General features: G+C 39.4%; 1 protein-coding gene across 1 annotated transcript in view; it reads left to right on the top strand.

Moving 5' to 3' along the window:
• The window catches only part of DNAH7 (dynein axonemal heavy chain 7), a 250,612-nt gene that overhangs the window by 89,882 nt on the left and 143,689 nt on the right, over positions 1-17,041 (top strand). The window contains exons 23-28 of the mRNA XM_059393094.1: positions 659-871; positions 4,325-4,434; positions 8,741-8,909; positions 11,107-11,209; positions 11,330-11,457; positions 16,139-16,429. Coding sequence (XP_059249077.1) covers positions 659-871; positions 4,325-4,434; positions 8,741-8,909; positions 11,107-11,209; positions 11,330-11,457; positions 16,139-16,429 — 1,014 coding nt within the window. The remainder of the gene's footprint in view (positions 1-658; positions 872-4,324; positions 4,435-8,740; positions 8,910-11,106; positions 11,210-11,329; positions 11,458-16,138; positions 16,430-17,041) is intronic.

Here is a 17,041-nt window from a genome sequence, read left to right as displayed (position 1 = left end):
AAAAAACAGGTCCCAAAGCAAGGCTGGTTGTCAGAACTAGCGCAAGGCTGGCTGTCAGAACTAGCGTTGCTCACCGGCTCAGCAAGCTTACCCAGCAGTCCTGGAGGCCTGGTGGACCACAAGGCCGCTGGAGTCCGGGGTCTCGGGGCACTGGTGCTGCTGAAGCTTCTCTTCCTACATCCTTCCGCTCTGCCAGTCTCTGGCGGGCTTTTCGGCACTGGGGATGAAGGCTGGCAGTGGCTTCAGACAGGCATTCTCAGGGCCCTCCAAATGTAGCGAGAAGCGCTGTTTCCCACCCTCGGCCTGTACAGCCGGTCCTGGGAAGAGCGATGATTGGCTCAGGTTGGGTCACGCCTCCTCCCACCCCTTGTGGGCCCCGCAGTGGGGCAAGGTGATGGACAGCTCCCCGGGAGCGCGGAGCGGACCGCAGAGGAAATAGACCTGGGAGGGCCGATGAGTAACACAAACCACGTGCGTCCACTGCATCTGGCCAGACTGTCCTTGTTCAGCTAATGCTTTCCTAGCAAGAAAAACAAATTATTTTTAAATTAGGTCATAATGGGGAAAAATGTACAGAAATACCTTATTCAGACTAGCTCAAAATGTTTTTTGTTCAGAAAAATTCTGATTACGATAATTATATCTCATTTTCTTTCAGGCTCTTGAGCAATACTTGGAAAAATGTAACATGCAAATTGATGATATTGTGACTTTGGTCCGTGGCAAATTGTCCAAGCAGAACCGTGTTACTCTGGGAGCCCTGGTGGTGCTGGATGTCCATGCTAGAGATGTCCTCACGACACTTGTGAAAAAAAAAGTTAGTGATGAATCTGACTTCGAGTGGTTAAGTCAGCTTAGGTACTATTGGCAAGTAAGTGATATCACTGAATGTTATTGCGCGACAATTCCAGCTCATAGCTTTTTCATTTGTGCTTGCTTCCTCACCTGGGGAATAGTGTCAGTAATACAGGATTTTTTGCTGATGGCTGACTATACCCACACAAGCATTCTCCAGACTAAAGATTAAGGCAGCCAAAGACTGTGTATCATCTGTACAAAAAACTGTATCTTTATCTATACCCAAATCCATACTCAAATGTATAAATACATATACATAGAGACACACACACAAACTGAGTGATTATTAAAAAATTACTCATTTTAAATGAGTCATTATGTTGGCTGAATCTGTAAAATATCAGAACTGGGCAGTTTAAAATTGCATTTTTAGATTTTTTTGATATATCTAAAGAATATTAAAAAATCAGACTTTTATTGTGATTTAATCACAATACGTTTCCTCTTGCTGATCAACTGAAGGAACTGTAAACACGATCGGGAAAGAAGGCTCTATCCGGACACCTGGAGGGGTGGTGACAGTGGTCACGACTGGGAAGGCAGGAGGAGTAGAACAGTTAGCACAGCGGACAAGGTGGGGCCAGCCGAGCGTGGAGGAAGCTGCTGAGGACGTCTGGAGACCCGGACTCAAAAATTCACCCTGTGTCGGGGGGAAAAATCTGAGCAGATTCACGTCTGTGAAAGGCTTAAAGGTATGGAGTGGGAGGAGAAAAGGTCAGGACCAGACCCCGGAAAATCACAGGAGAGGTAGTGGAGAAGAGCTCCCTGCGAGCAATTTTAAATGCCAGACCCTTCCTTTACCAGATTTATGACCTGGGCAAGTTACTTACTGTCTGTAAGTATCCATTTTCTTACCTGTAAAATGGCAATAATATAATATCCACTCTGAAGTGAAAATGAATCGAACAACTAATTAATAAATATAGGAGAACAATGAACTATCAGAGAATTTTTTTTAAATCCCCACTTATATCAAAAAGAATAAAATACCTAAAAACAAACTTAACCAAGGTGGTGAAAGACTCACACACTGAAAACTCTAAGATGTTGGTGAAGGAAATCGAAGAAGACACAAATAAATGGGAAGATATTTTGTTCTTGTGGATTGGAAAATTAATGTTGTTAAAAGGTTCCTACTACTCAAAGCCATCTATAGATTCAATGCAATCCCTGTCAAAATTCCAAAGGCATTTTGCACAGAAATAAAACAGTCCTAAAATTTGTGTGCAGCCATAAAAGGTACCAGAGCCAAAGCAGTCTTGAAAAAGAACAGCAAAGCTGGAGACATCAGGCTCCCTGATTTCAAATTATATTACAAAGCCACAGTAATCAAAACAGAATGGTATTGGCACATGGGTCAATGGAACAGAACAGAGAGCCCAGAAGTACACTTAGGCCTATATTTCAAATAATTTATGACAAAGGAGCCAAGAATATACAATGGAGAAAGAAACGTCTCTTCAATCATAGTGTTGGGAAAACTAAGCAGCCACGTAGGAGATCCTGAAACTGGGCCACTGTCGCACATCATACACAACAGTGAACTCAAAATGGATGAAAGACAGGAATGTAAGACCTGAAATCATAAAACTCCTAGAAAAAAACAGATGTTAAGCCCCTTAATTCAGTCTTGGCAATGATTTTTTTTTTTTTTTTTTGATCTGGTAACAAAAGCAAAACAAACAAGTGGGACTACATCAGACTAAAGGTGTCACCCAGCAAAGGAAACCGGAAACAAGATGAAAGACAGCTTCCTGAACAGAAGAAAATACTTGCAAATTGCGTCTGAGAAGTGGTTAACCTCTAAAATATATAAATAACTCCTACAACTCAATAACAAAAACACAAAGTACCTGTTTTGAAAACGATCAAAGGAGCTGAATCGACATTATTCCAGAGAAGACATACAGACAGTTAACAGGTTCACTAAAAGAGGCTCAGCATCGCTCACCGTCAGGGAGATGAAAATGGAAGCCACCGCGAGAGAGCCTGTCGCAGCTCTCAGAAGGAGCTTTATCAAAAGACAAAAGATAACAAACACTGGTAAGGATGTGGGAGAAAGAGCCATTGTGCAGGGCTGCTGGGAATGTGACTTGTGCAGCCACTGTGGAAAACACGATGGAGTCTCCTCAAAAAATAAAAAACGGAACTGTCCTATAGCCAACAGTTCCACTTCTGGGTATTACCTGAAGAAAACAAAAACACCCGGAAAGGTATGTGCATGCCCACGTTTACTGCAGCGAGATTTCCAGTAAGATATAGCAACAGCCTGAATGTCCACTGACAGGCAAATGAGTAAAGAACATGTGGTAGAGGAGCGCCTGGGTGGCTCAGTGGGTTAGAGCCTCTGCCCTCCACTCGGGGCTGGTCATGATCCCGGGGTCCTGGGATCGAGCCCTGCGTCGGGCTCTCTGCTCAGCAGGGAGCCTGCTTCCTCCTCTCTCTCTGCCTGCCTCTCTGCCTACTTGTCATCTCTGTCTGTCAAATAAATAAATAAATAAAATATTTGAAAAAAAGAACATGTGGTATATATGGAAATGGGATATTATTCAGCTGTTAAAAATGAAATCTTGCCATTTGCAGCAATATGGATTGACCTTGAGGACATTACACTAAGTGAAATGAGTCAGACAAAGACAATATGATCTCAAATGTGCAATTTAAAACAAACCAAGCCCACAGATATGGTGCGCAGATTGGTGGTTTCCAGAGGCTGAGAGTGGGAAGGTGGGAGAAATGGGGGAAGGGAATCAAAAATTGCAAACTTCTAGACATGAATAAGTCGTGGGCGCGTAACACGCTGTATGTTGACTATAGTTAATAATACCATATTGCGTTTTTAAAGTTGCTAAGAGTAAATCTTAAAATTCTTATAAGAAAACTGTACTTACATGTGATGATAGATCTCACCTAGACCTACTGTGATTATTTTATAATATACATGAATATTCGGTAATTATGTTTACAGTTGAAATTAAAGTTATATGTCAATTATACCTTAATTTAAAAAGCACAAGCAAGTAAAGAGAAAAGAAAATACAGGAGAGAAAAGGAACAAATATATTTTCCACAGATACCTATGGAAAAAGTTGAAGCCAGTGACTTCAGATTTTCCAAGGAGATTAGATATTCAATTCTTCTACTGAATTAATGATGTCTGATTGGAATTTTTAAAGGATTTTTTATTTATTCATTTGAGAGAGCGAGAGCACTGGGTGGGGGGAGGGGCAGAGGGAGCGGGAGAAGCCGAGCAGGGAGCCTGACCCCGGCCACATCCCAGGACTCTGGGATCACGACCTGAGCCAAAGGCAGACGCTTAACTGACTGAGTCACCCAGCTCCCTCTGAAAAGTGAATTTTAAAGATGTTGTTTCTAACTTGACAGTTATTTGTTAAGGAGCTTGCGATTTCATATTACTTAAAATGTTGTTATTTAAATTAACTTCATTTTCTCTGATTTCTCCTAGGAGAATAATTTAGAAACAAAGATGATCAATGCTGGCTTACGGTATGGATATGAGTATCTGGGTAATTCCCCTCGACTGGTTATTACTCCGCTCACTGATCGATGTTACAGGTAAACTCACTAATTTAAGGGTCTATTGGAAATAAATTTCACCCTTAGACCACTAAATCTTTAAAAGAAAAAGATTATCTTCCACTTGGCAAATGTATCCTATGTTATCTTTTCCTAGACTCTTTTATTTTTTTTTTAAAGATTTTATTTATTTATTTGACAGACAGAGATCACAAGTAGGCAGAGAGGCAGGCAGACAGAGAGGAGGAAGCAGGCTCCCTGGTGAGCAGAGAGCCTGATGTGGGGCTCGATCTCAGGATCCTGGGATCATGACCTGAGCCAAAGGCAGAGGCTTAACCCACTGAGCCACCCTGGCACCCCTTTTCCTAGGCTCTTAATATGTTTCTCAACTTGATCTTCAATTTCTCTTTCTCTGCTGGCTTTTTCCTCTTAGCTCTGGAGATAAGTATTGCCCAATATTGCTATTGTTATTCACATTGTGCATTTCATCTTTATTCTTGAAACTTTCTCTTTGTTTTGGATCCTTTGAGGCAGACTGCTGTTTCCCCTGAAACACGGAATTTTCTAGATTTCTGTTTTCATGTGGTGGTTTGTCTCATGATTCATAGTTTCCCAAATGTTCAAGTCCACTTGCAGGCTTTAATAGCCTACATTCTGAAGATCCACAAGTCTGTATCTCCAGCCAAGGTCTCCCCTGTAAACTTGTGCTTCATGCTTTCTGGATATCTCCATTAGGTAACTCATGAGTATTTACACTGAAATTTTTTTCTATTATGCTTCTGAACAATAAAAGGGCTTTAACAACTTTAATCCAAGTTTGCATTTCCCATATTCCAAGTTGTCTCAAGAACGAAATTAAAGTGTTATTTTTTTCAGATGGTCGAAGTCCATTTAGGTCTAACATCAAAGCCAACATCTTTCATCCACTTTGAAATTCCCCTTCTCTCCCAGCTTGAGCTTGACACAAGCCCAAGACCTTTATCCGGGGAGGCAAGTGTGGTCAATCTTTCGTCAGTTTTTTTCTTCTTTTGTCAGTTTTATCCCTGTCCTTTGCATTCATCCCTCCATAGCTCACCCGTGGCTCCTCCAGTCTTGGGGTTGACGGAGGAGGGGAGAAGCAAAGGGAGAGGTGGTTTCATGGGTGACAAGTGTCTTGTGTGGAAACTATCTCTTGGCTGTTTAGTGTCCTCGATGAAGACACAAGCTTAGATGTGCCATTTATGTTGGTTCTTTGGAAATCCTCCCCACCCCACCCCGCTACCAGTCACCTGTGGAAAATACCTTCTCTGGTGGGTGCTGATGACTTGCTTCAGCCTCTCTCTGAGGTCAGCTACACACAGACACTCACCTTGGTGTCTTCTCTGGTGTTAGGTGGGCCTCCTCCACAGAGTCCCATTCAACATGACCCAAATCTAGCTTCCTTCTGGTGGGATCTAGAGCTGGTCAGTTGATAAATACACATTTATTTTGCCAGTAGTATGACTACATCTCTCTTACTGTCACTGTTTTCCCCAGCTCTGCCCTCAGGAATAGCTATAGACATTCTCTTGACTTGAAATATTTTAAGTCATAATTGCACTCGCCGTTCCTGTGTTACACAAACTCCAGGGGTCGGTCAGTGAGCCAAGGTTTCTGAAGAGTTCTCTAAAGCCCCTCAGGTAGTTTGGGAGAGGGGCAAGCTCATTCTTCTCTACAGAGGGACCGGAAATAAACAACACACTAACAGCTCTTTCCAAAGATCTTTAATCTTGACCTCTCTTTTACAAGCTTCCTAGCCACTTTCTGTATGCCTGGTGCTAGGTGACCAATGTCCCTATCTGTAAGATAAGATGATCTGGCATAGATTGCTCTATTTATATTCTGTTATGCATTTCTTATACCTGGTATTTATATTTTTTACCAAAACTTTATCATTGTCTTAACTCACCATTGCTTCTTCCTTTGCCTTCTTTCTGGTTTCATTTTTCTTCTTACTAGGCAATATCCTTTAGTAATGGTTTCAGCGAAGCTCTGCAAGTAGTGAGCTCTAACAGTCTTTGTCTAAAAATGCCTTTTTAGACGAAATATGGTCTTCATTCTTTTATTAAATGATAAGATAGCTAGGTATAGAACTGTAAGTGAACCTAGTTTCCCCTCAGGTCCCTGGAGATACTGTTCTCCTGGTGTTCATTGGTACTGTTCAGTTGTCTGTTACTGCGTTTCCTTTGTAGGTAATTTTTTTTCTATCGTGGTTTTTAAGATTTCCTCTTTATTGTTGAGGTTCACTGTAATGTAACTATATGTGGGTGAGTTTTTATGTATCCCACTTGAGACTTTTCAGTTCATATCTTTCTTCAATTCTGGTAAATTCTCAGCCATTCATTTTTACTTTTTTATTTGGGTGGGGGAGGGAGTGAGAAGGAGGGTAGAGAAGATGGGGAGAGAGAACCTTAAACAGTCTCCCATGCCCAGTGCGTGGACCCTGAGATCATGAGCTGAGCTGAAACTGAGTCAAATGTTTAACCTGCTGAGCCACCCAGGTGCCCCACAGCCAATGCTTTTTAGATTTTGCTTTTTTCCTGTTCACTTTTTTTTTTCTTTGTCTCTCAGCTTTTCTGATATCCCATCTTGGTCTCTTCCTGGGTGATTTCCTCCTATTTATTTTGTGTATAATTCTGCTCTTTATGTTTACTCTGCCATTTAATCTGTTAACTTTCTAAAAAGTCCAATAACTGTATTTTTTATTGCTAGATTTCAAGTTTTCTCTTTTATGAAACTGATTTTTCTCACAATTTTCTTACGTCTCTTGCTTTTTAAATTTATTTTAGAGAAAGAGAAAGTGGGTGGGGGGGAGGAACAGATGGAGGTGGGGGGAAGTCAAGCAGGTTCTGTGTTGAGTATAGAGCATGATGCGGGGCTCAATCTCACGACACTGAGACCACATCTGAGCCAAAACCGAGAGTTGGACCCTTAACCAGTAGTACCACCCAGTCGGCCCTGTCTATTGCTTTTTGTTTAAGATTTCATTAAATAAACCATCAGGAAACCCGAGTACCATGTATATGGTAATTCTCCCGCACCTTTGTCCATCTGCCACTGCAAGTCAGACTCTTAACTTTGATGTCTCTCTCTCTCTCTCTCTGTGGTTTTACTTATGAGCTCATTTTGGGAAAGGGTTGTTTTCTCAGCTGTGGAGGTGTCCATGTGGAGCAGTGTCACATTTATCTCTTAAAAGAGCTTTAGAGTTTTCTTTGGTCCAAAACAACATTTCAGTGTTCATTTCTCAGTTTGGGTTCATGTGCCCATGGATACTGAAAATTTTGGCCCTACCCCCACGAAGGGTTTCCACTGGGAGCCGCCATGAAGGGTGCGCTTCCTGTCTCCTCTGTAAGCCGCCATGAAGGGTGCACTTCCTGTCTCCTCTGTAAGCCGCCATGAAGGGTGCGCTTCCTGTCTCCTCTGTAAGCCGCCATGAAGGGTGCCCTTCCTGTCTCCTCTGTCTCCTCTGTAGTTGATCTTCGTCTTTCTTGAGTAGGCTGCTAGAGTAATTTCAGTTTCCATTTAGAGATAAACCAGCTTTCCAAGGCTTTTGGGTTTATATACGTGAATCCATTCCAGCTCTTCACCTTACTCAATATAAGAATTTTTCTGTTTGGGGGCATCTCTATGGCACCGTTGGTTAAGCATCCAACTCTTGGTTTTGGTTCAGGTCTTGATCACAGGGTTGTGAGACTGGGCCACGTGTCGGCCTCTGAGCTCAACACGGAGTCTGCTTAAGACTTTCTCTGTCTCTCTCTGCTCCCCGCGCCTCCTTGCTAGATCTCTCTCTCAAATAAATAAATCTAAAAAAAAGAAAAAAAAGAATTTTTCTGTTTCCGTGTGGTTGTAAATACACTTGCGTGTGTTTGTATGCAGATCCCAAAACAACACGCGCCTCTCTAGCTTTAGCACTCAATTACCAATGGCTTTGCATTCCCTCTTCACTGGTGATTTCTCTTTCATGCTTTTGAAATGGCTGGTATTTCAAAAGTTACTATTTGGACTTTTTTGTGGAGCATTTCTGAGTGCTTGCAGTTGCGGGGAGGGGTGGTTTGGCGTCAGCAGAATTCCCCATTTTGACCAGGATCAGCGTTGAATTCCAAGTGTGCTTGCTCTGATTCTGTCCTTTATAATCAGCGCTTCAGAAGTGAAATACAGTAACAGGTAAAGTAGGCCACCGTCAGAGATTCTCAGAGGTTCATGGGAAGGAAGAAATTATTGAAGAGGAAGTGGCAAATTTGGCTCTCAGTTTAAACTTCTCCTCTTTCCATAATATATATTAAAAATGACATTATCTTATAAAGATTGCTTATTTCTTCTATTTCAGAACCTTGTTTGGAGCCCTCCACCTGCACCTTGGAGGAGCTCCTGAAGGGCCAGCTGGCACTGGAAAGACCGAAACTACCAAAGATTTAGCAAAAGCAGTGGCCAAACAATGTGTTGTTTTCAACTGTTCTGATGGGTTGGATTATCTGGCTTTAGGAAAATTCTTTAAGGTTTGAATTGACTCATTTCTTTACAAAATAACAGCTCAGAGAGGGAAGTTATTTATAATGAAACAGAATGTCATGCAAGTAAAAGACTTACTGTAAGTTAAGTAAAATAAGCACTATCTCTATTCTCCAGAGAAGTGGGGTTATTTCACAAGCTTACCGGAGAAGGAGCTCTACTCCTGTCTCCAGTGCCTGCTGCTGTGGGTCAGTATGACTTATAGAAAGGAGGGCTGTGCCTTCAGTATGTTGAGGCCGCTAAAAATTTGAGAACCACGACATCATGTAAAGACTGTGGGAAATCTAAAGTCTTTAATCTGTAGCTCTTATTATTAACCAGTTAATGATTCAGTAATTTACTTTTCATAGATACTTTGTAGTTAATCTTTTCTTGCAAACTTAAAATTCTTGTTGGGTTTTTTGTTTTTTTTTTCTTATACTGAGTCAGATTCCCACTCTACAGATTCCCATCTGTAAGATTGCAAAAGAAGAATTAAAAATGTAACATTCCTGTCTATAAAGCTGTGACTCATTGGTCATTTTAGCCCTTTGTTGCTAACTGGCTGTTATTCTTTAAAATGTTAGTTGGAACAGCTAAACATAGAATTACCCATTAGAGATTATAGGTTCTGTTTATTTATGTCTGTTTTTCTGAAAGATTCTGTAATTCTGATTTTTTAAGATTCTGTCATTATTTTCCAAAATTTCTTCAGAAAAGGTAACATTTAAAAAGAAATCCAAACTAACAAGAAATACATATACCAATCCTACCCTATACAGTAAGCTGTTCCTGGCTGGCATAGGCAAGGTTATTTTATAACAGATTGGGAATATAAAAAAAAAAAGTCTCTATATTTGTGATGCTGAAACAATTAGGATAAGATTTTAAAAGTCAAAATTATAATAACATCAAGAAAACATTTGAATGACAAATGACCATTTTAATCATACTCTGTAGTGATATACAACCTTGTTGTCATGATTTTTAAGAAAGAATAGTAAGTCAAAAAGAGTCTCTGTGTAGTTTAGTTTGAATAGCCATTATATTCCTAAACATTTAAGAAAAGTCTGGCACGTACTACTCAATTTTTGAATGATATTCTTAATTCCTTGATACAGCATATACTTTTAGTATTAAAGTTGCTTACTGATAAGTATATATTGGTTATATAGATACTTTGTGTGAGGATCATGCTGAATAATAGGGTACAGGATCAAAAAGACATGGGAATTGCTATTAAGAACCTCACAATTCTGATAACTATATGAATGTGTGACTCATAAGTATTTTTTGTTTTCTGTGGTTTCTAATCCTCTTATTATATGTAGAGATTAAAGTCATAGTAGCTAATAAAAATGTGCTATTCTTTGAAATGGACAGAATTTTCATTTAATTCGGTGTGGTCAGTAGATGGAACTGTGTACAAATCCAAGGTCAGCCCCTATTAGCTCTGTGGCCTTGTACTAATTACTTAACATCTAGTGTGATACAGTCTTAGTTTCTTTGCATCAAAGATACATGCATCATGCCTGAAACATACCAGCTACTCAGTGAAACACACACACACACACACACACACACACACACGTGTGTGTGTATATATACACACATACAATCTACAGAATGCAGATTCAATAAATATTGAATTGATTTTTTTAAGTAAATTTGAATTTGGCTGAGCTACTCAAGCTTGGTGGTCCAGTTTTCTTTAATGCCCAAATGGCACATATTTGTGGGTAGCTGTGAGTTAGAAGTACAAACTAGGGCCTCAAACTGTGTAAGTTGTCTATTAAGGGACTCAGACCACAAAATAGTCTCATTAGCAACAGACGTCATCTTATTTAGAGAATTATTACAATCTACTCTATGAAGTTCATATAGAAAAAGCAAACAAAATCATCTTGTATATAAAAAGCAAGAAAGACTTTGAGATTACGGGTATACATCTAAATGTCAAAAGATACACAGAAAGTAAAAAGCTATCGATCAAATGGACAGTTTTCCAATTGATCAAACTCCTTACTCCTGTAGAATAATGGATTTCTAAAAATAATAATAATATGCTGTCTTTAAAGATAAAGGTGAATAAGCAATTTCCTTGATAGGATATTAAATCCTTGAAAATATCAGGTGAAAATGCAACATTTCAATGCAATATTTAATCAGATAAAATTGAAAAATTTCATTACTCTTTTCTCCCAGGGACTGTTATCTTGTGGAGCCTGGGCTTGCTTTGATGAGTTTAACAGAATTGATTTGGAAGTACTGTCTGTGGTTGCTCAACAAATTCTTACTATCCAAAGAGGTAATGGACTGGTTTGTGTTTGCATTATGTCAGAACAGTAGAAATATGGAGGATGACAGATGGCACAAGTTGCATTTAAGTGTGGAATTGCTAAGTCATTTCATTCTTGATGACCCACAGGTATTAATGCAGGTGTCGATATACTAGTGTTCGAAGGAACTGAGTTAAAACTTGACCCTACATGTGCTGTCTTTATAACCATGAACCCTGGATATGCTGGGCGATCAGAACTGCCGGATAATCTGAAGGTACAGAAGGGCTAATTAGATCATCTGTTTCCTTTCTGTACTATACTAAGTTAATACGTAAAAAGAAAGGATACCCTCTCCTTGAATTTTATGCAAAATATTTGTTTTGGACATTGTATTTTAGAAAACTGTTTCAGAAAACAATTTTACTTTTTTAAAGATTATATTTATTCATTAGAGAAAGAGAGACAGAGCACAAGCAGAGGGAGGGGCAGAGAAAGAGAGAGAAGCAGGCTCCCTACTGAGCTGGGAGCATGACGTTGGGGCTTGATCCCAGGACACTGAGATCATGACCTGAGCTGAAGTCAGATGCTTAACTACCTGAGCCATCCAGGTGCCCCTTGAAAATCATTTTTAAAAGCTTTGAATACCGTTAAAAAGTGAATGAGCAAAGTGGATGCAACTTCCAAACTGACATTTAAAGACTGATAATTACAGAAAACTAGAAAATATAGGAAATACTGAAAAAGATACTCATTCTATTGCTTACTATATTGTATCCTGCAGTTTTAAATATCTCTTAAAAGGCAAATTTTAAATGGTAGAATCCAGCAGTTGTGAATGTTGTTGTTGTTTTTTCAGGTTAATATTATGAGAATTTTCCCATTGTTACAAACATAATTCAAACTGTAAATAAATTTACGGAACTGCATATTACTGTTGGACACTTAGGTTGCTTTTAGTTTTCCTTCATCATAAATAATATTGCAATGGGCAGTTTTTACTTGAGATTTTTGTCTTTTAAAATATTTCCTTAAATATGGTCATAAGACAAAGAGCTGTGTTGCGAAATAGCCTCCCAACAGAGGTTGAAATAATTCACAGCCCACATCAATTCTCAATTGACCTTTATACCCAACACTAATTTATTTTTCCTGATAAAAGAAGCAAAGCACTTTGCTAATTGAATAGACTAGACTCTTCACTTAAAAAAAAAAAAAAACAACAAAAACTTGATTATGAGAGAAATAGGACATTCCCCTGTATCTTGGGCATTTTTTTTTATTTATTGCATTTTATTTTTTTGCATCTATGGCTAGAGCATGGAGAACAATGTTGAAGAATAATGCAGTGGTAACTGCAGATCCAAAGCCAAGTCTTCCGACTCGAAGCTGGTCTTCCCATGTTAGGCTGACAGCTTCTTAGACTAGTTGAGGAATTTTTCTTTTCCACTGAAGACACTTTTGAAGATTTATTTATTTATTTATTTGACAGAGAGAGATCACAAGTAGGCAGAGAGGCAGGCAGAGAGAGAGAGAGAGAGGAGGAAGCAGGCTCCCTGCTGAGCAGAGAGCCTGATGCGGGACTCGATCCCAGGACCCAGAGATCATGACCTGAGCTGAAGGCAGCGGCTTAACCCACTGAGCCACCCAGGCGCCCTGAAGACACTTTTGATTCGACTAATTGCTACAATGCATTTCAGTATTTCCATTCCATGCACTTTTATGTATTAGATGAGATGTTTTAATACTTTGCCTTAGTGAAGGAAGGTATGATTAAAAAATAAAAACTGGTAAATCCTCTTTTATCCAAGAAGCGTTCTGCAGTTTTCATTGCGAATTACATTTGAGGAGCTATTTTTGTAGTAGTTTTTTGTTTGCCTACATTTTTCTTTTCTTCAGTAGTTCACTCTGAATACATAGTATTTGTAAAGGCAAAAACCTGTGACTAGCTAATCATATAAGCGGGAGCTATTGTTAGCGGGGTCCGTTCATGTGCTATGCAGAATGTGTCACAGTCTTATGGGCTATGCGTGTTGAAATGGCGTCAAAATACCCACCTAGTGGTTCTGTAGGTGATGCATCTTCTCCTTCAGGCCAAAAGCTGCTCTCAACTTCTCATAGCTTTGTTGTTCTTCCTACTGTGCAGTCTTCTTGGTTAGAGCAGCCACAGAACATCTGTTTTCAAGTACAAATGGAAATACCGAACAGTTCTGAAAAAATGTCTTAGTCTGAAAAGAAAGAAACAGATCTTCCTTAAAGGGGGGGGGGGAGCCCACAAAAAACAAACAACAAACAACTTACTAAGATGCAGAGAATGTCTTTAGAGTCGTCTTTGAGGCGTTCCTCTTCACCCAGTGACTCAGCCTGTCGCCAAAACCAGGCATTATCATTCTCGCTGCTCTTCCGTAGTCCCAGGCCACACATTCCTTCCATCCCCCCTCATTCTTCCGCTGTGTGTCTTACTGCAGCAGCTCACTTGTCTCCAGTCTCTTCCCTACGAAAATAAGCTACTGTGAATTCCCCATTATAATCCTACCGGTGTCTTCGAAGCAATCGAATCCTATAGTTTCCAGACTTAAGAAGCTATTGCGTTTTGTTGTTGTTGTTTTGCCTACAGAAAAAAGTTCAAAGTTCTTGGCCTGATCTACAAGAACCTTGGAACTCGGACCCAGTTGTATCTGTCCTGCCATCTCCCTACACCGATGTTTTCATGGAAATAGTCCCATTTTGACATCCTATACATCGAGATAAGATCTGCATAGTGAGCAATTGCTGAAGCTCATTGCTACATTAGAGATGCTGTGTTTAATATTAAAACTATTCTGAAGAATCAGTATTCGATAAACTTCTCAGAATAGCTGCATGTTAGAAGCCATGGTGAAATGGAGATATTCTAGATCTTCTAATGTCACAAAGTCAATAACCTCGTGTATAGCTTTTTACAGGGATAATGCTCGTGTTGATTACCTGTATCACAATTTATTCAAGCCCTGGTAAGATACCTGAGCTATACTCTTCTTTTAGACTCAAGAAAGTATGTCATTGGCTAAGCCAAAATCAAACTTAATTTTTTTAAGAGCACTAAATTACCTTTAAACATATTGCTATTACTAACAAATTATTTCTCACACCATATCCTATCAGTATTTTTCACATACTGAGAACCATTGAATTAGAATATTCACCTAAAAATATTCTGAGTGGGATGCTTTTCTCTGTGATCAGTGGGAATCCATGTTAAATCGATTCCCATTGGGTGATTCTGAGCAGACGAACATCATGATGACCCCATGAAATGTCTTTACCACTGTCCATTTTTGTTCTCTTGGCCACGATTTGTCTGTTCTGTGGTGTTCCACGGCCATATTGCTAGTGTGTCTGAGACACTCTGAATAGGAATTTGTGAAATATCTGATGTGGTCAGGGGGAAACCTACACCACGCAGACCTGGATGTTCACCTGAAACTAACAGCAGTTAATATTGTCCTAGAAAGACCACACCACCCGAACCAAGTCAGGGACCCACTGACTGACCAGCTCATTCATTCATTCTTTTATTCATGAAAAGAAATAGTTGTTGAGAACCTTCCCTTTTAAAGAGGTACCATCTGTATAGTAATTCTCTTACATTCTCTTTTCCTCAAGTATGTAGCGGTTTCCAGCACTTGCTTAAGCTTCTCTCTTCCCAGTTTATTTGCTCAAGCTGTATATTTTTAACATTTTATTCTTTATTTAATGGTCACCATACTGAAAGAGCAGTCCTAAGCCTCTAGTTAGTAATTAACATAACACACTGGAAGGCTCTTGCTCAATGCCAGTCTTTTATTTGTTCTCAACCTGGAATAATCATAACAGATCAGTTAGGCAAGATGTCTTTTTTTCCTATTTGCCTTGTGTTTCAGGAAACTCAATGAATTCCTAGAAGATATTTACAAACTATCTGAACAAAATTACCCTTTTTTTTTTTTATGAATGCCTAGCTGTCTCAGTCACTACAGCGTGTGCCTCTCAGTCTTGGGGTTGGGAGCTCAAACCCCACAGTGGGCATGGAGCCCACTTTGAAAAAAAAATTGCCATTTTTCTCTTTAGTACACAAAGGTCCTGACTTACTGTATGAGCTATTGAAGTAGGCCCCGACACATACTAGCATTCTAAACTTAAATTTTCTTTCTTTCTTTCCTTTTTTTTTTTTTAAAGATTTTATTTATTTATTTGACAGCGAGAGAGATCACAGGTAGGCAGAGAGGCAGGCAGAGAGAGAGGAGGAAGCAGGCTCCCTGCTGAGCAGAGAACCTGATGCTGGGCTCGATCCCAGGACCCTGAGATCATGACCTGAGCTGAAGGCAGAGGCTTAACCCACTGAGCCACCCAGGCGCCCCTAAACTTAAATTTTCTTAAAGACTGACATGGTGGCTACAAATTCAAAAAGGTTGAAAATATCTCAAAATACCTTATTTATCTAACATAGGCTTGTTATTGGGAGTTATCTGATTAGCCTGCAGACTACAACTAAACAGATTCCAAGACAGCCTCGCTTGAAGCCTGGTCTCCCAGTAGCATGCATTTTCTCACCAGCCCAGATGAAAAGCTGAGCTTTTGGACATCCCAGCAGACTTGAATATATCTTCCCTATAACCTGTCCCTTCCCAAGAAGAATAGAGCATAAGTGATACTCAGCATGTGATTTAATAATTCACCCAAAATCTAAGTATCATGAATGTTTGTGAGTGTTCTCAAAGCATAACGTAAGGAAAAACAGTGATACAGAAGTTAATGATATTTATTATATAACAATTACAAAAAAAAACCCTTTTTTAAAATGTTTTTATCTATATGATCTGGATGTTGTAATCGAAAGTTATTGCAGAAAAGCTACACAGTCATAACACGTTAGGAAATACACAGTAGGGTTGCCTTACAATGGTCTTTTCCAAAATACCTTTTCTGCACTCCTCCAGGCTCTCTTTCGGACAGTAGCAATGATGGTGCCTGACTACGCCATGATTGCTGAAATAGTCCTGTACTCCTGTGGGTTTGTCACAGCCCGGCCACTCTCAGTAAAAATCGTGGCTACCTACCGCCTGTGCTCAGAGCAACTGTCCTCGCAACATCACTATGACTACGGCATGAGAGCCGTGAAGTCCGTGCTCACCGCTGCTGGGAATCTGAAGGTAGACAACTCAAGTTCTTTCTTACTCCAGAATTTTCTGTTCCTAAATCGTAGGACCCTGTGTCTTTACAGAGTTCCAGTAACTGGTTGGTTTCATCAGTTGAAAAAATCCAGCTACTGTACCAAAAAAGAGTTGCTCGTTTGCACATGTGAAAAAGGAAATTTTATGATTTGTAAAAACTTAGACATAATTCTTATTGATTTGAATTCTGCTCTGTAATTTTAAATGTTAAATATAGGTACTACCAAAGAATGAAATTCCTTGCTGCCGAGAAATATTTTGAAGGCTTTCAGTCCATATGAACATGTATAGCTTTAAAGGAAATAATGTATAATTAATAAATATATACAAATGTGCCAAAACATTATCAATTGATATAATTATGTGACTACAGCCCATTGTGGACTAGCAGTTACAGATTTGCAATATAATGCTTGCATCTTAAAATGGTATAAATCTATATGGATGGAAAAACTCCAAATATTTTAAGACTTCTGTAACTTTTCATTGAAGATATTTTTGGAGGTGTGAACTCTGTGTATTAGTTCTTTATGAAGCAAAGCAAGGTAGGCTATAGTTAATAGCAAAGTGGAAAATGTGACCTTGGAGTTTATAAAATTTTTATGTTCATGTTTTATAGAAGAAAGGATTTTAAAATATATTCTACATGATTAAGAACAATGACATGCA

Source organism: Mustela nigripes, chromosome 3 (genome assembly GCF_022355385.1).
Source record: "Mustela nigripes isolate SB6536 chromosome 3, MUSNIG.SB6536, whole genome shotgun sequence".
Classification (NCBI taxonomy): Eukaryota; Metazoa; Chordata; class Mammalia; order Carnivora; family Mustelidae; genus Mustela; species Mustela nigripes.
Note: the sequence above shows the minus strand (reverse complement) of the source record. Positions and strands in the feature narration are given on the sequence as shown.